General features: G+C 50.2%; 1 protein-coding gene across 1 annotated transcript in view; it reads left to right on the forward strand.

Moving 5' to 3' along the window:
- The window catches only part of DISC1 (DISC1 scaffold protein), a 269,744-nt gene that overhangs the window by 103,345 nt on the left and 142,677 nt on the right, over positions 1 to 23,722 (forward strand). The window contains exons 7-9 of the mRNA XM_037060247.1: positions 4,330 to 4,384; positions 8,712 to 8,814; positions 21,641 to 21,829. Coding sequence (XP_036916142.1) covers positions 4,330 to 4,384; positions 8,712 to 8,814; positions 21,641 to 21,829 — 347 coding nt within the window. The remainder of the gene's footprint in view (positions 1 to 4,329; positions 4,385 to 8,711; positions 8,815 to 21,640; positions 21,830 to 23,722) is intronic.

Consider the following 23,722-nt stretch of genomic DNA (forward strand, 5'->3'; position numbering starts at 1 on the left):
GGACACCCGGTGCTGTGTGGTGTGTCTGAGGAAGGTTAGCAAGGTGCTCTGCGTGCAGTCGCTGGTCCTGAACTCCCTGTGGTGGCCCTCTGGCTCCAGCCAATCTGGAGGAGGGTCCATCCAGTAACCTTGCTTTAGCTTGATATTTCTATAAAGCCATTATGCCCGCATAAGGTCCCATTCTGAGGCCACCAACACATAGAAAAGAGCTAGAGGGGACACAGCCCCAGGCCAGGCCCACCTGCCACCCATACTCTTTCTCTGTAGCCCCTTCTCATTATGGGTCTCAGCCTGCCCAAGGCTTCATTTGTTGAGGGTCAATTTCATTCATGTGATTTTAACATTAGTTGGTGAGTGAAGAATAATGTACATTTGCAAGTAAAGATATTTATTATAGTGAATATTTTACACAGTTCTAAAATAAAATTCTAAAGCTCAGTCTGGACAGTGATGGCATATGCCACGTAAGGACACAGCTTCCGGCGGGGGGTGGGCTAGTTTCGTGTTTGGAGACCAGACCACCAGACTGCCTGCCTGGTGGCCACCGACCCATTCACCAGCCTGGTGACCCCGGGGAAGTGGCTCAGATCCCTCTTGGACTGAGTTTTCTTGTCGCAAATGCTAGACATTCACAGTTAGGAGAGTGTAAAATGCTCATCTGTGTAAGAACACAGAAGCATGCCTGGTACACCCTCAATAAATGTCTGACACTGTTATTCCCAGGGCGGCTGCTCAGAGCAAAGATACTCGTTTGAGTAATTAGGTCTGGCGTGTATGTTAAAACACTGTCTGCCCACTTTTGGAGACCGTTTGTGTGTTTCCAGGGCACCATGTACTTTGATCTGGGGCAACAGTTCTTATTTGTCCTAACAGTCATGAAAACTTGAAAGAAACACAGGGATTAGTTTTAATCATTGAAACACATGGGACTCTCTTTTTATGAACCTTCAACTCACCTGATTGGTGGTTTCCAGGTTGTATGTCTGCTCCCGGGATCCTGTTCAGGGGCCACGGTGTGTTGGAGGTGGCATGGAGGGTTTGGGGTCCCTGCGGCATCGTTTTGCCCTGAGCCAGCTACCCCACCTCACCCAGAACAGATCCCCCGTTATACATTGTACACGCTGCAGTTCTGGGTAAAGTTTTGTGTAAAGGAGTTCTGCTACTGCGAGTAGCTGGGAAACCACTGGCGTGGTGTGTGAATTATCCCTGTTGTGCCCCGGCCCCACCCCCGCTCTCGTTCCCTGTCAGCCCCAGGGACACCACAGTGTTCGCATTAGCCCGCGCAGAACATAATGAGGCAGGTAAATCTGCAGCAAAACGTAACACGGCGTAAATTAAATCAGTTAGATAGAAATCGGATCATGTATAAAACAACGCATTCAATTATCTGCATCGCTGCCTGACCGGTTTTCCTTCTGGGGAAGGGCCGCAGCCGAGCCGAGAGGCCCAGGAGTCGTGTTGGCCCCGGACGGTGGTGCTTGGCCCATTGAGTGTTGGGTAAAGATGCTGCNCAGGGACACCACAGTGTTCGCATTAGCCCGCGCAGAACATAATGAGGCAGGTAAATCTGCAGCAAAAAGTAACTTGGTGTAAATTAAATCAGTTAGATAGAAATCGGATCATGTATAAAACAACGCATTCAATTATCTGCATCGCTGCCTGACCGGTTTTCCTTCTGGGGAAGGGCCGCAGCCGAGCCGAGAGGCCCAGGAGTCGTGTTTGCCCCGGACGGTGGTGCTTGGCCCATTGAGTGTTGGGTAAAGATGCTGCCACGCTGGTCAGCTAAGTTTCTAGGGTCAGCGAGTGGACCCACTGCCCATCCATCTTCATTGTCAGTGGCTGAACTCGTCTTTGTGTGTGGCTGGGAACAACTATTTATAAGAGACTATGAAATGCTCGTACGGAATCAATTTTGTGGTGAGCCGTTTGCTGAGGTTACTGGCTGGACGGATTCCCACAGGCCTGGCAAGGCTTAATGTCTGGAGAACAGATGGCAGCGGCCCGTGCTGCACCGGTGCAGGCCCGTTCCTGGCACCTCTGCCCTTCCCTCCCCAGCGTCTCCAGGGGCGTGGTCTGCAGCCGCTCCCCCTGTTCACAGCGCCACAGACTCACCTCCCTCCGGAAGATCCAGTCTCTGTCCAGCCAGTGTCTGGGATTCTCGGGGTGGGATTCCTCCTGTTGTTGCCCACTGTCCCAGCTGAGCAGCACATGGGTTTTTGTCACATCCTGGCTACTGGTTTCTGGAAACTCGGCTGCCACATGCCCTCCTGTTCCTCAGCTCTCCCCTCCTGCGTCCGGCTGACGTCAGTTTGATGGGGACACCTCCCTCTGTAGAATGCAGGCCTGCAGTGGGATGATGTTGGTTAGAGTGGACCCATACCAGTGCCGGGGCATTTGTGACTGAAGCGAGGTTGCTTGTGCTCAGAAGTCACAGACTGGTGGAGGTGGCGGTATTCAAAGCCAGTTCTTCCAGTTGGTGAAGAGCAGTCTGTTCTTTGCAATGCCTGCCATAGGCTAACCCCTCCCCCCAGTCCTTACCCCAGAAGACCTGACCTCCTCTTGGTCCGTTAGACTGAGGGTCCACTGCTCTTCTGGCCCCTGTAACTTCTTTTCCAGTTTGAGCGCCCGTTCGGTGGTTGTGGAGGCAAGAACCATGACTTTGTGCTCGTGTTCCTAACTTACTGGGTGAGCCATGGGAATTGGAGGGGTCGGTGAGCTTGTGGCTGGACAGACGAACAACCGCCCCGGGATCAGATGCCCTGGCTGCTCTGCAGCGCCAGGCAGTCAGAGGCCCGGTCGCCCTTCCCTCCCTGACCTCCCCCACTCTCTGCAGGCCCCGGGGCCTCACCGTCTGGTTTCGGCTGAAGGTGCCTGCTGACTTGTCCCATCAGCACTTCCCGCTCTAAATCATGTCTCAGTGCCACCTATTTAGTTTTCCAGAAAAACCCGTTTCTACCTTGCTGCTTTCCTGCTCCAAAATGGAATGATTTGCCATTAACTCTGGGATAAAGCTCAGAACTCCTTCCCTGGCCTTCAGAGCTGACCATGGACTGTCCTTGGTGTTCCTTTAAAAGTGATCTTAATGGTAAACATTCCAAACACAGTGGACGGTACAACAGAATCTCATTTATCGCCTCCTCCACACCGCCCGAGGTTTAACAACCATTAGCTTTTCCCTGTTTATTTTTCCAAGTAAGTGCACATTGCAGATGCAGAAGGACCCCCTACTCCTGTCCTTTCCGCCCCCCTCTCTGTGAGAAGTCGTCACCCCCCTCCCTTTTCACGTCATCTCTCCCTATGACTGTGAGCCATTCAGTGTAGCTGTGTTTGTCGCCTTCCGGAAGTTTCATTCTTCCTCCTTCTTCCTTTGAGGCCCAGTTCTTTCCACCTCTTCCAGTAGCTTTCCCATCAGCCCCATCGTTTCTAAATCACTGCACAAGTTATCATCTCCATCACCCACGCAGGGGCCATAGTCTGCCTGCGACAGCTGATACGTTTAAGCCAAGCAATGGTTGTCTATTTCCCTAAGAGTGATGTTTTCATCTTGCCTTGTATTCTATGGGATGATCTGCATGTACTCTTCTCCATTAGGTAACCGTGTTGAGGAAACCTTCTGAGTCCGTTTCATTTGCTCATTCCTTCTGTAGGTACTGACCGAGCGCCTGTTTCCGGGCTCCAGGAACTGTTTTAAACACTGAGGGTGCAGTAATGAACACAATAGACAGTTGCCACGCTTGTGGGACTTACACTCCAAGGGTGGGGGAGAAGTTACACGAATAAGTGAATATGTTGAGGTGATTAGTGCTAAGGGGAGGAAGAGGCAGGGGAAGCCTGGAGACAGGGGAACTCCGTTTTAGGTGTGCTTTACACGTAAACACACGTGCCCCGGTGCAGTTGGCACAGGAGGTGCTGCACAGATGTGTGGGTGGCACAGTGTACCTGCCCCGAGAGATCAACTTGATTGCCTGCCTGCCTGCCAGCCGCCACCCTGTGTGGACTGCCGTTTTTGGAAGGTAGTTACAGGAATGTCGACTTGAGTCCTTTGTCACCAGGAGCACATTGGGGTTGTTCCTTCACCCTATCGTAGATGTGCCCTGGGGAAACAATAACAGGCTTTAATATTGGCCTAAGTGGGGCCCCGTTAGGGGTCAGTCTGCTTCCCGGTAGCTTATCAACTCCACGGTCAAGTGCAGCCAGTGTGTGGCATCGTCTTTCCTGCTGTTCCTCAGCCACTGGATAGACGCAGGTCCAGCGTTCCCCAGGTTCTTATGGGGGCGGGATTGAACTGTGGTACCAGGAAGACCAATGCCCTCTCTCTAATTCTTCCAGCCTCCAGGAAAGGGTAAAACCGCTCACCCTGTCGCTGAAAGAGATCACTGCAAAGGTAAGTATGCCCACTTTCTAAGGAAATCTCTGAAGTTGTCTTTTGACTTCATTTCACGTTTGGCTCAGAGAACGTATGGGTTCTGGAAGGAATGCAGACTTTGCAAAACCATTTATTCTGCAGCCAAGCGCCGAGCCAGAGGGCCAGGGCCCAGGCGGCTCCCGTGTGCAGGGCCTGGCTCACGGTCCTGCTGGAATCCATGGTGTGGCCTTTGCTTCAGAGGGAGCAGTCAGTGAGGGGGAAGGACAGTGACCACTGCTGTGCACAGCCAAATAAATGCCTTCGCTCAGCAAGCCTTTCGGGATGGAATTGTCGTGGGAAATCGGTACTTTTCCTTCCTGGAGGGCGGGGTTCAGGCCCCTCACATCCGGAAATGGGGTAGCAGGTGTTGTTTTATAAAAGTTTTCACAGTGAGTTCAGAGTCATTTTGCCTATTTTACCTGCCAGTTACACTCCACTGCAGGCTTGGTCTGTGTAGAAACAGAAGAGATCTTCACCAGGCCCTAGGAAAGCAGTCAGCTCAGTTACACAGCTGGGTCCTGGTTGGTTAGGATAACCACAGTTTGCAGAACAGGGCCTTCCCTGTAGACATGGGCATACCCAGCCGAGTGAGCGACACACTGTGAAGGGGGAACTGTTACTCTCTGGAGCTGTCCCTGGACGTGGGGTGGAGAGCAGGGTGTGAATCGTGGATCGTTTGCGTTGGGCCTGGGAGCCAGGGGTGGTTATACGATGGTCGCAAGGTAAAAAGAACAGGTTTTTGAGCAGAGAATGAAGCAGATGAGGGTCCTCTGGCCTGGAAGGACATCTCCCTTGCTCTCAGTGCCCAGGGAAGGAGACCAGGAGGACCTGCCATGGGGCACACAGCTAAGCCAAGATCGGGGCTGAGTTGTTGGCAAAAGTCTCCAGGTTACTCTGGCCCTTCTCCCGGTTGCTGTGTCTAATTCATTTCTGAAAATGGCATTAAGTGATTTTGCCAACAATCACACCGCACCACAGCAGTTTGACGAGCTGTTGTGCGGAAAGGACAGCCTCCCATTAGGGTTCAGTCTTGTTCATGCAACGGCCTTGGGCCCAGGGCCCCGGATCCTGGAGGAGAAGGTCCCAGGAATGTTGGCCCAGAGAAGGGCTGGAGGGGCCTGCCTGAGTCCCCAGGCAGAGTCCTGGTAAAGGGCTTTCCTCTTGGGCTCCCCGCTGAGTGGGGCTGAGCCCTCCCCGCCCCCACGGGGGCCAGCCTGATGGACAGCAGGGACAGGGGAGGCCAACTGGCTTTACCAGTTTTGTCATGTGAAGCAGGAGCAGAGGCGAGAGAAAGCAGACCTGAACTTCTGCCTACACAGTCACGGCAAGGTCACCCTCTAGTATCCATGCCCTCTCAGCGTCTGCCACGGCGACCTCCGAGGAGCCCAGGGAGGTGGGGAAGGGCCGGTGGCGGAAGCCCTGTGTTCGCAGCTGTGAATGCGGGCCGTACCGGTGCGCTCTGATTTCTGCGTGGAAGTGAAATGTGGAGGGTGTTCAGGTGTGAGTTTATGATCACCGTGCACCATGTGCATGCATCTGGGTTGCCGCAGTGAGTGTGCAGGTGTCACCATATGTAACACGGGTGGTGTTTGTACGTGTGTGTTTCATTCGACTCATCATGTGCACCCACGCAAGCACACATTCACACACAATCTGGGACTTGGGGATGGCTTCCCACGCCTGTTAAAGCTGCTGGGTTTGCCCCAGCGCCGGAAGGGACTAGCTCTGTGCGCACGCCTTCTCTAATACACTCGCAAAACCGCTAATTCCCTTGCCTTTCCATATGATCAAGGAACTCACGTCTAAGACTAGAATGTAAATGTAAAACCTCCATTGATGGTGAGTTCCTGAGGGTCCAATTTCATTTGGAAATAAAGCGGAGACACACATTTTCGGAGGGTGTATGTGTGTGTATGTGTGTGTGTGTGTGTACCGGCAGGTGTGCATGCTGGCAGATATGTGTGTGGTGAGAGACATCATTATTCTACAGAGAATTGAAACGAAACTACCCAGTCACACAAAGTAACTTTCTTTCTGCTTCGGACTTGACCTGGGGGTGGAAGTCACAGCTGGGCAGAGTTTTCTTGACTCGATGGATTAGAGTCGGGGAGCTGATGACCTTTTGATTCCTCCCTCAAAGGGGGATAGGACCTTCCCTCTGCCCATTGCGTTTCTTCTACCCTTATGGGTTCCCCAAACCAAAGGTAATTAAGGGATAAACGAGATGGAAGAAATAGTTGGAAATAGATGGGATATCTGGAGAGTGGTAGCTATTAGATTATATCCAGCAGTGCCTGGAAGAATGTACTTTGCGATTGGAAAAGGTTCAGAGAACTGGTTTCTTATTAATAGTGACAGCCCGAAGGATACATTTGCTCCACAAAGGGGAAACTGGCCCAAGTGTGATTAAAAGACACTGCTAACTAAAATTGGAAATATCGGACATTCACTGGATGAGAGGGAGGGGGGATGGCTGGTGCTGTGGAGGTAACAGAAATGTCCTCGGATGTTGATGACTTTGTTCGATGCAAGGTGGGGGGAGTGTCAGTCCCTGGGCGTGGAGGCCGGCCCGAGACTCTGCTCTGGGGGGACAGTGACCGAGCATCTTCCGTGTAACTCCAGTTCTGGCATCCCGACAGACCCCAGGGCCGCTGACACTCTGGCCACGTGGGAGCTCGGCTCTGCTGGTGCAGCTTTGTCACCGTGGCCACACGCTGTGGCTGTTGTCTAGAGAGAGCCTTTCACGAAGAGGTTTGGGCACTTATAGCTGCTGACTGGAAAAGACCCCGTTCGAGGTCGAGGAGCTGCTAGAACGTTTGAGGCCTCAGGGCGAGCTCTGCCTGGAGTCCAAGAACAATCTCAGTTTCAGTCTGAGATAAATGAAACGTTTCAAATTGATGGTATCCAGCGAGATTTGGGTTCTTATGAATGTTTATATTTTCTCTGGGCTCTGTGTGCCAAAATGGATTAATTTTAGTTGTCGAAGGGAATCTTGTATCTTCATCATGAAAAGAGGGACGCGGCTAGGGAGCACCCTTTGTCGGTCACCCTCGAACGTCCCGTAGTTACCATCCAACTGTACCACGTGCTTCTGTTGAACTGGAAGTTTTCCCAAGTAGCGCATTAATCTGAGTATTGACACGAATTGGACATGAAGTTTTTGTCTGAAACAGAAAAGAAAAAATTGTGATGTTTTGGTTTCAAACAAAATAAAAGACAACTGAAGCCATGTGCCAAAAAGAAATTGAGATTTTAAATGACTGGTATTTTTTAAAAAGCAAAGAAAAACGTGCAAAGTGTTTGGAGTGTCCTGGAAAAATAAATGATAAAACTTGCAAATCTGACTGAGATCTACTTGTCTGTTTTTCAAATCTGACTCGCCAGCAAGTACCTGCCCTCCAGGGTCCACCAGACAGCATCTCCCAGGACTGTGTGGGGCCCGCCACCCTGCCCTTCATCTCAAGGCGGTGCCCCTTTGCCTACTGCCTCCCGAGCGCCAGACACAGGACAGAGCTCGCGTGTCCGTGCTCGCATGGAGCTTGTGCCCCAGCAGAGAGAGACAAGAGGAATAACAAAGGAATAAGAATAAAAATGTGTCAGCTGGAGAGGAAGCAATGGAAAAACATGAAGCAGAGTAAAGGCAGGAGGGGAAGGAAGGGTGCTGTTTTTTTTCATCCTCACCTAAGGATATATTTTTGTTCAAGTAGTATTAGGGGAAGTGGGGGAGAGAAAGAGAGAGAAACATTGATGTGAGAGAGAAAGATTGATCTATTGCCTACGCTACATGCCCCGGGGATTGAACCTGCAACCTAGGCATGTGCCCTGACCGGGAATCAAACCCACGACCTTGTGGTGTGTGGGACGATGCACCAACCAACTGAACTACCCTGCCTGGGTGGGGTGTTGCTTTTAGTAGGTAATCAGCCAGGCCTTGCTTCCCAGGGGATGTGTGAGCAGAGTGCTGAGGGCTGTGAGTGGGCTGAGCCACCTGGGGCAAGAGTGTTTCAGAGGGAAGGAGTAAGTGCAAAGGCCCTGAGGAGGGGCGGGCGGAGTGGTGGTGGTGTCACTTTTGTGTGTGGGTGTCCTGGAAGGTATAGAACCTAATGCTTGGAGTATGCCTATGCTGGCTTTGTTTTGCTCCTCCCTCTCGCCTCCCTTCCTCCCTGCATCGCTTGCTTTTTGAGAACTCTCTTCCAACTACTCTGTCGCCCCTTTAAGTATTTACAAACCCAGAATCTCCTACCTGGCTGCTCCGCTGTCTTCTGGTTTTTGCCACGACGATTCATGGCTGTTTCTCTCCCTCCAGGTGTGCAGGACGGAGAAGCTGTGCAGCGCTCTCAGGAAGGAAGTTAACGAAATCGAAACCCAGCTCCCCGCGCTGCTTGAGGCCAAAATGCTCGCCGTATCAGGTAACTGGGACTAGAGCAGGCATCGAAGCGGCCCTCACTGTCCATGTTTTGTCCTCGATGGACATTCTGCCTGTGACTTAAGTCACACTCACACACTGCAGAGCGTTTAAGGGGAGTGTCACTAAACCCATGGTCTCCTTATAAAGGGACGGGTAAGGCTCTGAAATAGCCATACGCACATCTGTGAAGGTGCCCTATTTTGGACTTCTACTTCCCGTTCCTCGACGACTTCTAGACTAGACGGGCTGAGTGTGCCCCATCATGCTAGCTGGTGTCTCTGTAGCGTTATGTGCTCTAGATGCTCAGTAAGGATTGCTGGATGTGACGGACCCCTTCCTATCGGGGGAGGATCGGTGACATAGGACAAAGTGAGGCACCCAGCCTGACAATCTAGTCACACATTATAGCTTTTTGAAGATTCTCAACAGATCATAATCCCCACCCCCTCTGGTAGTTAGTAGGGATATATCACTCCATTAATTCGGGTGTTGAAAACAAGAGTTTCTGAAAATAGCGTCTCACCCTATCATTTGGAGAGCACTTTTAAACATTCTGCTGTGTTGTTTTATTTTATTTGCACAACAGCTACATTAGCTTGGTGGGAGGGATCGGGGATCTCAAGGGACAGAGGGGGAGACTGAGGCCCTGGGCTGCGCCCTCGGGCTGAGGTCACTCTGTTACTAAGAGGTGGCAGATCGGGACAAGGGTCCGGGGAGTGACATGGGGACATGTAGCCCAGCTGTGTCCTGACATCCTCAAGTACACTTCGCGTTTTATAGGCTGAGCAAAAAGGTATAATAATTACATGTATGGGTTTTAAATGGCATTTTAAGAAGCAATACAATAATTGGCAGCTTCTGCTCTTCAGGTCATTAAACGAGTAACGTTGGCAGCTAACGAGCAATTGAGTTCCTGGCGCAGTCGTGCGGATTATTTACAACCAGGAGAACATCGAGATGGGAACGGGGGGCTTGGCTCTTAACAGCTTCTCGTGCCATTTACTTGGAATTATGGCCTCATTTGCGGAAAGAAAAAAAAGAAGCATGAACACAGTCTCGCCTCTGAGCGAGGGCTTTGCCTTCCTCCATCGATACATCTTTCCCGGGAATACAGGTGGCTGTGTCTCCATTAATCCCTGGGGAGGAGATACATCATCCAGGCAACAGAAATAGCCTTCTCTCAAATGTGAATAATCTCTTTTCAGAGCCCTAGGAAAAATTCCTAGGCTGGCGGATTGCGTGGGGGGCCTGGGCTTTCTGTTTAGTTCGTCCACCAGCGGGGGGGAGTCAGGGAGTCCTGAGTTAACTGGATTGGGAGCTCACCTCTCCACCTCCCGGCTTCTGGATTTCTCCTTGGGCCCTTGGTGATGGGCTTTCCAGTCCATGGGTGGATCCCCAGGGGTGGGGCTGGCACAGGGTGGTCAGCGTGCTCCTGCAGCTTCTGCATACGACGTGATTTCCATTTCCTCTGGAGCTCCATGCCCCAGCAGGGAGGGTCTGCATTGGCCCCTACAGAATGGCAAAGCCTCGCTCCATTAGGCAGAAGCCACAAGGACAAGCATCCCCAACGGGGGCCTTTTCCCTGTCTGGGGCTCTTTGTGAATGCCGAAGGCCATGCCCTTGACATCCTAAGGAGCCCCAGTGAATGCAGAAGATCTTAAAGGATGCCCTTGAGACTGTACAGGGCCTTTGTCTGCCTGTCGGTCTGAAAGTGTCTATAATTCATCACCCCCCCCCCCCNAATTCCTAGGCTGGCGGATTGCGTGGGGGGCCTGGGCTTTCTGTTTAGTTCGTCCACCGGGGGGGGGGGGAGTCAGGGAGTCCTGAGTTAACTGGATTGGGAGCTCACCTCTCCACCTCCCGGCTTTCTGGATTTCTCCTTGGGCCCTTGGTGATGGGCTTTCCAGTCCATGGGTGGATCCCCAGGGGTGGGGCTGGCACAGGGTGGTCAGCGTGCTCCTGCAGCTTCTGCATACGACGTGATTTCCATTTCCTCTGGAGCTCCATGCCCAGCAGGGAGGGTCTGCATTGGCCCCTACAGAATGGCAAAGCCTCGCTCCATTAGGCAGAAGCCACAAGGACAAGCATCCCCAATGGGGGCCTTTTCCCTGTCTGGGGCTCTTTGTGAATGCCGAAGGCCATGCCCTTGACATCCTAAGGAGCCCCAGTGAATGCAGAAGATCTTAAAGGATGCCCTTGAGACTGTACAGGGCCTTTTGTCTGTCGGTCTGAAAGTGTCTATAATTCATCACCCCCCCCCCCAATTCTGGATTTGGTCAATGGAATGGGGCCTTTTCTTAATTTGAGAACTATTGGCGATCTGCAGAGACTAGGAATAAGAAATAGCTTTATTTTCAAACTCAGCAAGTCCTAGCTTCTTCATATTGAACAGGGTGTTCTTTATTCCTCTCTATTCCCTTGCATTTTATCATAGGCAGCGACCAGGAGCCAGTGGGCACATCTGTATTTTGCCTGGAATCTCTCTGGCTACATGATGAACTTCATCAAGAACTCTTTTCTCAATGACCTCAGTTGACTATGTTTCCAGACTTTCTGTCACTGCGTTACTCGGGCCCCCTTTCATCCAGCTTCCAGTGGTATTTTTCTTGTTTCCCTTCCAGCCTTCACGGAGGCTGTTCAGCTTCTGCCTGGTCCCAATGCCGATGCCCCAGATTTACGGGGTTTGTTTCAGCAGTACTGGACTCTCAGATACCAGGCTCTCTGTTCACATTGCTGATTGCTGCATAGCAGACCGACCTCAAGACTTAGTGACTGAAAACACCACTAGTCATTTATTTTGTTCATGGATGTGCAACCAGGCAGGGACGGCTTGCGTGGCTTGACTGGGGCTGGAGAATCCACTTCCAAGGTCATGTGCGAGTCTGGCTGGCAGGTTGGTCCGTGTGTTGGTTCCTGTCCCTGTGAGCCTCACTATTTCAGCTTGGCTTCCTCGTAGCAGGACTGCTAAGTTCTAAGAGTGTCCCAAGACCCAGGAAATGGAAGTTTCTTATTCCTGAAGGCCTCGATGCAGAAACAGGCACATGTCTCTGTTGAAGTGGGATCAGTTCCCCCCAAAGTTATCTTGAAACAACAAGCATTTGTTATTTCACACAGTTCCTGAGGGTGAGGGATCCAGAAGCAGCGTTGGGGGTAACTCCAGCTCAGGGCCGTGTGAGGTCGCTGTCATGATGTGGGGTGGGGCTTTGGTCATCTTCTAAGATGGGCCACTCATGGAATGGCAGCTGATGTCCCCAGACCAAGGGACCTGAGAGTGAAAGCAAACAGGACAGAAGGTGCTGTGCCTTGTTAGGACTCAGTTTCCAAAATGAGTGGGAGGAGATCTGGCCAGCAGGTGACCTCTTAGCCTGCTGTCACTTACTGCTGAAGATTCTGGCTAATGAACTTGCAGCAAAAAGACCTCGGTGGCATCTACCTCCCTTATGACGAGGTGGCTTTGGCCCCACGTGACTGTGTAGCCTCCTGCCCACTGAACTAGGATGGACTACTCCTTGATGGTAAGGATTCCTTTGTCCGTCTTGTTTTCGGGGTGGAGTTCAAAAGCAGAGTCCTGCTGAGTCCTCCCCCCAGGCCATTTGTTAACATTAGCCCCGGAGGTCTGCCCACTGTCCTGGCTGGTTCCACTCAGTAAGATGAGCCAAGGAGGAGAAGTGTGTCTCCCTGGGGCCTGCAGCCAGTCTGATCCAACTGCCCACTTCAGGCCCTTTGCCCCTGGACTCACCTTGGGTTTTCTGGGTCAAGGTCAAGAAGCCTCTTTTCACAGAAGGCTGCCCCAGGCCCACCTGGTTGAACTGGCTGCCTGAAAACAAAGTGAGAGCCAAGGTCTCACAAGGCGCTGTGTGGCAGGGGACTGAGCCTGGACAAGGGCCCCTTCCCCCCTCACTGCCCTCACTGAAAACTTAACCCCTGTTGGAGGTCTTGACTGTGTTGGTGCCTCACTAAGTGTTGGCCTCCAGGGGGCAGAGCTAGGGGATGGGCTCAGAACCTTCTAGAGCGTGTGTGGTGGGTGTATGGCTGACATGGGTAAGGTGGCAACAGGGGAAGCCTGGGCCCAGCTCCTCTGGAGCTGTCCTAGGTCCTGCCCGACCACGGATGGGCCTCCAGCCACGAGTGCTTGTGTCTGAGCTCAGTTGCAGCTGTGGCCTCCTCACCCCTCCTCCTGTTCCCAGGACCTTTCCTGCCAAGAAACGGAGCATATTTATGGGGTGATAACCCACATTTATGACTCAGCAGCAAGCATTCTTCCTGCCTGCCCCTGGCCTTCTGCCTTGGATCCTGTCTTGGAATCTGGGTCAGCACTGCCGCTGAGACTCAGTGCTGGGTGGGCCCCCAGGCCATGCGCCGGGGCTCTCTCTCCACAGCCAGACAGGTAGCTCCGGCTGGTCTGGTGCTGGCCGGCCGTGCTCCGGCCCTTGTGGCTCCCCTAGGGTCAGGGACCCCTGCCTGGTCTCTGAGATCGCTGGTGCCCACCAATTGCCTGCATTTCTGGCTTCAGCCCAGCCCTGCCTGAGTCATCCGCCATCAGTGCTTTTCTTGGGCTTCTTGGGCTCCTGGCACTCAGGAGACAGTTAATAAATTTTTTTTTTTAAAAAGGAGCCTCAAATGCAGACAACTGTAATTGAACAACAATAAAATAATTTAAAAAAAACAAAAAGGAGCCTCATATATTGATGACTGACCCCCAGAGCTTATTTCCATGCCTCCTTTGGGTGTCCCCTTGGTTTGGGGACCCCCTCAGTCTGTGGTATATTTTCTTTCCCACCTGCCTTCTCTGATCCGTTTTCAGAAAATAACCCATTCAGGTAATCACTTGTTCTCTTCTGTTTTTCAGTTACAGTTGACATTCAATATCATATTAGTTTCAGGTGTACGGCCTAGTAGTTAGGCTTTTATAGAGTTCATGTAGTGATCCTCCCGGTTAGTCTAGTGCCCGCCTGGCCCCAAACTTAGTTACGACAGAGTTGTTGAGTATATTCCCTATGTTGCATTTTCCATCCTTGTGACTGTTTTGTAACTGCCCATTTGTACTTCTCAATCCTTTCACCTTCTCACCCGGCCCCCAAGCCTCCGCCCATCTGGCAACCGTCAGTGCATTCTCTGCTTTTAGGGGTCTGTTTCTGTTTTATTTGTTTGTTGATTTTGTTCTTTGGATTCCACATGTAAGTGAAATCACGTGGTATTTGTTTTTCTCTGTCTGACTTATTTCACTTAGCATAATACCCTCTAGGTGCATCCGTGTGTTGTAAGATTACATTCCTTCTATGGCCAAGTAGTATCCCATTGCATGCATTCAGCACGCCTCTGTATCGCATTGTGTTGCCTCCCTAGCTTGCCTGTTGTAAATAATCCTGCGATGAACATGCGGTTGCATGTATCTTTTCAGACTAGTGTTTTGGATTTCTGTGGGTAACTACCCAGGAGTAGAATTGCTGGGTCATAAGGTAGTTCTAGTTTTGGTGTTTGGAGGAAACTCCGTACTGTTTCCCACAGTGGCTGCACCAGTCTGCACCCCCCCCCCCAACAGTGACCTAGGGTTCCCTTTTCCCCATGTCTTCATCATCACTCATTGTTTGCGGATTTGTTGATGATGGTCATTCTAAGAGGTGTGAGGTGATATCTTCTTGTTTTTTAATTTGCATTTCTCTGACGGTTAGTGAGGTTGAGCATCTTTACATATGTCTTACTGGTTATCTGTATGTCTCTTGGCAGAACTGCCTATTCAGGTCCTCTGCCTATTTTTTAATTGGATTTTTTTTTTGGTGTTAAATTGTATGAGTTCTTTATAAAGTTTGGATACTAACCCCTTATCAGATGTATCATTGGCAACTATCCTGTTCCATCTAGTAGGTTGTCTTTTCGTTTTGTTTATTTAATCCTTTGTTCTTAAATAGCTCTGTCAAGATGTCGCTAGCCCTCTAAGTCAATGTTTTAAAAAGATGGCTGTATCCAGTTTGGCTCTCCCTTTATAGAGAATAAAAATTATCGACATCTAAAATGCATTAGTTGCAGACACATGTGTCTAAATGGCAGCCCGAAGTCTCTTTTCTTAGCTTATAATTTTGGGAAAACTAAGAAACTTATCGACATAAACTCGATTTTGTAGATAAGCACAGAGAGTTTTCTTCTCTCTAAGAAGTCCATGATTTAGGTCAATGGCTGGAGGAGATGAGAGTCTCAGTAAAGACTTTTTACGAAGATGACGTCTATCCCATATGGAGGTCAATGAAGGCCCACCCAGTGGGAAGAAGCAGAGGCTGGTACTCTGAGCCCTGGAGAGTGGGAGAGTCAGCCGCCTTCACTTGGTTTTGGCCGAGACTCAGAGGCAGGTGGAGGAGTGAGGAAGCTGTGCAGTGGGCGAAAGGAAGCTTCCAGGCCTGCCGATTGGAGGCTGCCGGGAAGCAGGAAGCAGCTAGTTAGAGCGTCCAGTGAGATTGGATGGGGAATGTGTCTGGCTTTCTCTGGTTGGTCCTAAGCTGGAAGCAGAGACAAAAATTAGGGAAGCTGTCAGTTATTAATCAGTCATGGCCATTTTGACCAATTGTTACAGAAGCGATGTTTAGCTTCCTGAATTGTTACCGGAGACAGCAGCCTGGCTCCCTATAAAGCAACGTCAAGGCCCGCTTCCGGGACTGGTTATCGTAGACACGTGCGGTTGGCTTCCTGCGTAGGTTGTTGGAGATAGTGGTCGGAGTCCTATTTCTGTGAGTGATCAGGCTGCTTGTGTTTATATACTCAGTCTCACCAGGCCCCACATTTTCTCAGGCTGTTAGAACAGCCCAAGTTTTGTGTGTAATCCTGTGTTTCCCAGCATTATTTCCCTGCATCTTCTTTGGGAAACGAGTGATGGTCTAACGTGTTTGACATGCAAAACCAGCCATGGGGCTCTGCCCACAGAAACTGCTGGCTCTGTCAGGAAATCATGGTGACTGGAAGCAGAAAATAAAATGGACAGAAAATAGTAAATTCAAGTTCTAAGGAGGCTCCATGGAGAGGTGGGCGTGGGGGCAAGGGTGGGCAGGGGCTGGTGTTCGTTTGTTGCTTTGGTTCAGCTCACCCAGCTCCCAGCAGGCCTCCGGACACAGCTGAGGGGGGTCTCTGGACGAAGAGGGTGCCGTCTTGCCTAGCCATGTGGCCTTGAGCTTGGTGTGCCTCAGAAGGTCTGGTGTCGTGCTGGAAAAAGATGTGGGACTATGATTATTTGTGGGGTTTGATGGTTTTCAGTACTGGCTTCATTTTTTTCCCCGGTAAAGAAATATAGCTCAGATTTGGGTAGGTACAAGTAGATAGTTTTAGGAGGACCACTGAGAATGGGAACGGCTTTTGGCCCAGGCAAGAACCATGAGTGTGGCGTCCCCCTAGGCAAAGACAAGGTGAGCCCTGGGGACTGACGGGGAAATGGCCCCCCTGAGCACGGGATTCAGCCCCAGCCCCTTGTTCTCCCTTGAGCTATGGGTGGATTCGTGGCCACATGGCCAGGTCACTTATTGAGCCACGTTTGGTGCAATGAACACCTAACCTGAGTTTGGAAGAACCAAGTTCAAGTTCAGTGACCTTGAGCTGGATCTCCAGAACTTTGTGACCTTGGGCTGGTCACTTTCTGGGTCTCAGTTTCCTCAACTGGAAACCAAGGACAATCTTCCTGGCTTGTTGTAAGGACTAGATGAGACAATTCACACAAGAAAAGCCTGTAATCCACAAAATCGGGCTGCCAAGTAATGGCTTCCATGAGTGACATTAGATGCCGTGAAGTGTGTGTGTGTGTAAACATTTAAACTCAGAGGCTGAGGATCAAGTTAGAAGCAACAGGGTGGGTAAAAGCAGCTTCGACTTCAGTGTATGCCTAGAGGTTTTTAATTGTGTTATTTATAGTATAAAATATTTTGACAGGTGCTTTAAAAAAGCCGAGTGCACGCCCAGATGCACTCCCCTTGCTGTGAGTCGGTCGGCACCTGTGCCAGAGGCGGGCCATTGGTCTCCATAGCGATCCTCCTTTGGCGCTTAGGAAAGGGCCCATTAGAGCGACAGAGACTGGGGTCACTGGGTCACTGATGGGACTCTCTTCAGGGATCAAAGTTTATACTTTTCCGAATTCTCATCACAGAGCTCTTGGCCAGTTTCAGCCATCAGCACGATTCACTGCCTGGGCTTGGGACTGAGGCCAAACTGCACGTGTAATGTGGACCGGGGGCAGTGCAGTGTTGTGTCATGGCTGGTGCTTCGATGTGAAGTGTCTTTTTGGGAATTCAGCTCATTCTGCATGTGTAACACTTCTGAGTCTGTCACTATGCATTTCCCCAAGCCATAGTCCTCAGGCTCCAGGAGGGGACCTGGGATTTAATTAGCGACCTCTGGTGTATGATTAAGGGCCTGGGCTCCAGGGCTTGTGATGAGCCGCCCGAGGGTCTGAGGCCGTCTCCTGGGAACCTTCTGCCCAGGCCCTCGCTGACTCTGGTCCCGCCCCCCACCTCCAGTTTGTTTTTCAAGGCCTCTTCTGCCTGAACCATTCTCAGGAAGAGGTTGCACATGGAGGTGCACTTTGCCTGGTGTCTCGGGGGGCACAGTGGGCACCCACCACACTGTTTGTTAAACATCGTGCTTGGAAATGGGGTCCGACAGAAAGGCTGAGACTTCCTGAGCCCCGGCTGAGAAGAGACGTTGGGACGCCGCAGGACAAGATGCTGCTGTCCGCCCCTCCCGGAGGCAGTCACACCTGCGGGGAGGGGTTGGGGGTGGGTCCTCCATGGGCCGCCCCAGAGCGAGGTGGGTAGCTCCATCAGGGCTCCTTCCACAACAGCCCTAACTTGGTCATTGTCCAGGATAGAAATCCCAAATCCGGGAAATGTGTTCATCGTATTTCTACTATAATGCAAAGCTTGTGGTAGTCTCATCCACCCTCCTTGCTGGGACTTTGGACCCTCAGCAGGTCCAAACCCACCAGACTGCCTGTTAGGGCCCTCTGGCGTTAGGACCCACTCCCTGTCGCTGTGCTTCCTCCCAGGCAGACAAGGCTCTTCGCCCTCTCACCAGGCCACCCAAGTCTCTGCTGGAAGCCTTGCGTTCTTCCCTCATGGAACCTGCGTCCACCTCCCCTTCTGGAACAACCTCTCCTTGACCTCTACCAGTGCACGTGGGCCCATCTATCGTGATAATCTCCTCCCCTTTATTTGATGGTAACCTCCTGGGAGGCAGGGCTTGGCCTTGCTCTTTTCTGTATTTTTCCATGACATGATGGGCAATAAATAGAGTCTCAAAAGATATTTGTGTAAACCTGGAATTGGACACCGGGGTTGTCAGGGACAGCAGTGATACGTGCTGGGTGTCCAGAGTGCCTTTGAAGTGGCAAGACATTGGTAACCTTTGCCATATTTATATCAGATCGAAATGTGCCTATTAAATAATAAGAAGAATAATGAAGTAAACAGCACGGTTTAGGACTTCAGAGGAGTTATGTTTGAGTTGGAAACTTGCCCTGTATTTTATTACTTTGTAAGCTTCAGCGAGATATTCAGTTCTCTAGACTTAAGTCTTCTTGACCATAGAGATAGCAAATGTCCTTCAGGGAACATAAAACGCACCTCGGTTACTTTACATACTAAGAAAAAAGTTGCTCTCGATTAAACAACAATACAATGCTCGCGGTGGCTTGGACTTTTTAATTTACATTAACTGAAATAATTCTTTTAGATGTATTTGGGCTGTTTAAAAAAGCACGTATTACTCTTTAGAAAGGAAAAGATAAAAAAACGGGTGGGTTAAAGTTTCCCTAAAAAGGTCTCATATTCAGAGCCCGAGTCCTGAAACGTGTTTCGACTCCGAATAGTTGAGGCTCCTGTTTTCCTCGTGGCCTCGCTCTGTATCAGCAAAGCTACCGCTGATGCCCGATGTTTCTCTCCCTCCAGGAACAAACTGCCATTTTCTGTGGGCTTTTCTGCCAAGGCTTTACACTGGTCTTTGGGTTTTAAATGCTTATGTTTTCCCGATCTTATAAGTCCTTGTCCACAGAAGGTTTTCAGCAGCACCTGGAGCTTCAGTGGCCCTTACTGGGGTGTACGGTCAGCCAGGCCACCAAGAGCAACATCACGCAGGAACACATTCGTCCGGACTGGCCCCTGGCGAACAGCGGCTGTAAGACACACCCCCAGATCAGAGGTGTGCACGTGTTTAAGGAAAATGCATCTTAAGATAGGTACCTCAAGGCATCACCTCCCTACCAGGGTCACAGCGAGGCTTAAACGAGAAGAGGTTTGCAGTTCTCACTGTGACAAAGGCTGTAACAAACTCCACGGAGCACTCATTCGTGCGATGTACTTATTAATGTGTGCTATAGTTTTCCTATTCAAACGTTTCCCAGTATAGGGTGTGAGGCGAAGGCAGGTTTCCAGTTGTGAATCCACACAATGGTTTATTCCTGTAGTGTTATTTATTAATCACTGTGTCATTTCCCATACAAATGACCGTAAGCCCACTTCTGCTCAGCCCCATGTTTCCCGTTTTACAGCGATGTGTCTTACTTTCAGTGGGATGCGCAGGTCCTGAGAGTCTAGTTCCATGAATTTTGACACCTGGGGTATCAGCAACCCTGTCACGGTATTTCCATCACCCCAGAAACATCACCTGTGCTCCTTCCCAGTCGTCACATGAACCCCCCTCCCACGCCACCCTTCCCCAGACAGCTCTGTTCTGGTAGCTTCTCCCATGGATTAGTTTTGCCTGTTCAGAGTGAGAAAAAGGTACCAACTTACAGTTTAATCAGTGGAATCATGTGGGGTGCATCTTTTGCATATTTTTTTAGATAGTTTCATGTCATGGTGTGTGTGACGAGTTGGTACCTCTTTCTTCCTGTGCCATCTTCCGCAGTGTGGACATCTCACTGCGTGTGCATATTCTCGTCTTACTGGACATGTGGGTTTTTCCAGTTTGGGGTTGCCACGAGTAAAGCCACCGTGAACACCCGAGTACTGCGTTTTCATCTCTCCCGGGTAAATGCCAAGACGTGGAATTGATGAATAAAGGGTAGCTGTGTGTTTACCCTTTGCAAGGGGCTAGTCGCGCCATTTCACACTCCCACCGTGACTGAGAGTTCTGGGTGTTCCACGGCCTTGCCAAGCCGAATCATAATCCAGTGAACGTGAGCTGCTTGCATGCTTTTGTGGTGACCCTGAAGCTTTAACTGGCATTGACTGCTGATCACCGACACTTTCTCATGGGCCTGTGGGCCATTTGGCTGCCTCACGTGGTTTGCGAAGTTCCTGTGAAGTCCTTTGCCCGTTGTCCACCAGGGTCATGTGCGTTTTAATGATTGAGTTGTAGGGCTCCAGTCCTTTGCCAGATGGATGTGTATTGTGGGTGTTTTCTCCCAGGCTGGGGCTGGCTTATTCATTTTCTTAACGGTATTATTTTGGATGGGTAGAGGTTTTTTAAATTGTGATGAAGTCCATTTACGAACGCTTTTTTTCATAGTTAGTGTTTTGGTGTCCTATCCAAAAAGTTTTGCCTACTCCCAAGTCAGAGAGAGATTCTACCGGGTTTTCTTCCACGAGCTTTATCGTTTTTGCCTCTGCAGTAGGTACGCGATCTCTCTCTAATTCAGTCTTGTGCGTGGTTCGAGGTGTGGAGCGCGGCTGACCTCTTCCCCATTCGGGGAGCATGCGCTCCAGTACCGTTTGTTTAAAATACTCTCTTTTCCTCACTGACTGGCTTTGGTGCTTGGGGTGAATACCAGCTGCCTCTGTGAGTGTGGTCTACTTCCAGCTGTCTGTCCATTGACCTGGTTGTCTGTCTGTCTCTGTGCTGCTGCCATCCTGTCTTGACATGCTGCAGCTTCGGTGCTAGTTCAAATTCAGTGTATGTCCTCTTATTTCCTTCTACCTTTCAAGAATTGTTTTGGTCTAACTAGGTGGTTGCATTTCCTTTTACATTTTAGAATAAGCTTGTCAGTTTCTACAAAAGACACACATGAGAATTTGATTAGAATTGTATTGAATCAATAGATTGATCGGAGAAAAATGGAAATCTGAATAATGTTCAATTTTCCAATGTATGCATATAATATCTTTCTAATTATTTATTTTCTTTAATTTCTCTTGAGTTTTAAAAATGGTTTTCTGTGTAGACATCTTACATGTTCCTTTACATTTTACCCATAGCTATTTTGACTTTTAAAATATTTCTTGTATGTGAAAAATTCATCTTCCAGTTGTTTGCTGCTGATACTGAGAAATACAATTGATTTTTGCTTGTTGACTTTGTATCCTGCGACTTTGCTAAATTCAGTGTGCCATATATTTTGCTCGGTGCCTTACAGAATTTCATGCTTATTTTCGCCACCACTTAGGAAGCAGGTGCAATCATATTTATAAGAAGTTTGCCCAGAAACTACATATGATACATTCTTTGCTCAAGGTCATCCTGTGTGCCATTCAGAGTAACAGGGGGACTAGGATTTGGCTTTCGGTCTCACCTGACTGCACGGCCCAGTCCCTTTTCATCCAAGAATAGTATTTTGCCTCTTTGACATTTGAGTATTTGAATGTCCGGATACAACGGGGCTTCCCTGGGGTTCACCGGGACGTGAATTGGCCAAGGGAACCATCAGAACAGGCCTAACAGGAACAAGGTGGTGAAGGGGCTGGTGGTGCTTCCAGCTCAGGGAGGATGGGCAGAGCCTGTCCAGCGTCCCCGGCAGAAGCCCGCCCTTGCAAATTCACCTGCTTTGCGCACGGTTAGTGCACATGAGCTGTGGCTGCACCTTCCGTGCGTGGGGACTCTGTAAACGTGTTTTCCTTCCCTCTCTCCGCGATGCGCTGCAGGCAGCCATTTCGGGACAGCTAAGGAGCTCACAGAGGAGATCAGAGCACTGACCTCAGAGCGGGAAGGGCTGGAGGGACTCCTCCACACGCTGTCGGCGCTGAGCTCCAGGAGCATCCGGAAGCTGGGGAGCGTTCGAGAAGATTACAGCCGGCTGCGGAGGGACCTGGACCACGGGAAAATGGCCCACGGTAAGAAGGCACAAGTGTTGCCTGGTGACGTATGTATGCGATCTATCCTGTGGCTTGGCCAGGCAGGTTCCTCTGGGCTTCACTGGACGTCACGTGCAGGGCGGCCTGGAGCCCATCACACTTCTCCTGAACGATTGTTTTTACTTTTTTTTTTTTTTTTGCCAGGAGCGTTGGCCAATGGAGTAGAATTTCTTGCCAGCTTTTGTTTCGCATCACATGTGATGCCCTTTGTTTTTTTTCCCCCTGTCTCCTTCCTCCCTCCTCTTCCTGGATGTGCTAATGGCCTTGTGATTATTTGGAGCAATCTCGCCCTTGGCATGGGCCTTGAGAATTTTCTCGGTTTGACAGGCATCTTCCTTTTGTCCTTTGGCTCTGTTTTCTGGCTCAAACAGTCGCGGATGAGAGCAGGCTGATGCTGAGAGCCCCGGGAAGAGACTGTGAAGGGCCTCTTCTCTGTGGGAGCTTTTCTGGGAGCCGCTTTTCTGGGAGCCGCTTTCCCCGGAGGGATGATGTAGGAGGCTCCGGAGCCAAAGTGGCTGCCTGTCGGGAGGGGGTTCGCCTCCTCCTGTTCCTCGCCCGCTGCCCTTGTTGTGAGTGACTGAGGGCACCTCAAGGTTTGGTCCCTGAGGGGACAGGCTCACAAGATGCCAGTTCAGTCCAAATTAAGTGAAAAACTTACTTCTTAAAAAAAAGTGAAGTTATGGTGATTCAGTTTCTAATGTGCAGAATGAAATCATATGATGCAAATCTAGATTTAAAATCTACTGGATGGTGGAACCTGTTTCATTACCAGCAAAATGAGGAGAATGATACCCGTCGTATAGTTTGATAAAGTGGTATAGATGAAATGAAGTAACTTATTAAGGGGGCGCATGTGCTCTTGCATTTCCTCAGGAACTCTGGGTTTCTGGGGGGCAGAGGTCACACACAGCACACCGTGGCCCCCTGGGTAAATGTTGTTTACCAGGAAGACAAAGGCACACGTGCTGATAGTGACGGTATTTACAAAGTACGCTCATTGCATCAGAAGTAGGAAAAGACTGGGGATATTAGGTAGCTAGCTTTGAAATCAGGGAGCTGAAATTAGATGTGGCATTTTACTCGGAATAAAGTTAGTCTGAAAGGCTTGCTAAGTTTTATAGAGGTTTCTCCGCGGAGTTAGGGGGTCCAACGTTACCTTGTCTTTTTAGCTGCGGCCACCCCAACATTGGCTCAGTTCAGAGCTTCTTTTTTTCCCCACTTTTCCCCGGAGCTCCGTTCTCACCAAATACGCAATGAGAGACTGTACCTTTGAGCTTTGGTACATACGCTGGTGCCAAGGAACAGCAACACGCCCCGCCGCCCCTCCAGGTGTAACGGCACGGTTTTAAGTTCCGGTAGAAATGAGCATTGTGTATTTCAAATACATTTTTGCTCCCGACTCGTACAAATGGGATGAACAGTGAAACCCAAGACATTTCACATATTCTCACCACACCAGTTTTGGCACAAAGTGAGGAATCTACTACTGTATCTAAGAATAAAGAAGATGTGAACAAATTTAGACAAATTGAGTACAGCAACATTTTCACTGGAACGGTTGAGCTCTTGAAAGCCATTAATATCTCTTTCTTTAAAAGAAGAGCTGTACAGTATTGTTTGAATCTCATCATTGTCACTTCACCAAGTATTTGGAAAGCGATGAATAAAACATAAATAAACGGGATGAGAGGCTGTTAGCATGGCTGACTCCAAATCGCAGCTGGCTCATTACTGCTGGGAAGGCGTGTCGGGGCTGGTGCCTGGATTCTGCCGGAGCAGCTACCCTCTCCCCTCGCTTTCGCCTGGGGCTAATTTTTAAGCAGTCTGAGGGGACCTGGCTGAGGGTGCGCCCAGTGAATAACCCCGGGTTGG

This window comes from Sturnira hondurensis, unplaced genomic scaffold (genome assembly GCF_014824575.4).
Source record: "Sturnira hondurensis isolate 20B ecotype Veracruz unplaced genomic scaffold, ASM1482457v3 Scaffold0011512, whole genome shotgun sequence".
Lineage (NCBI taxonomy): Eukaryota > Metazoa > Chordata > Mammalia > Chiroptera > Phyllostomidae > Sturnira > Sturnira hondurensis.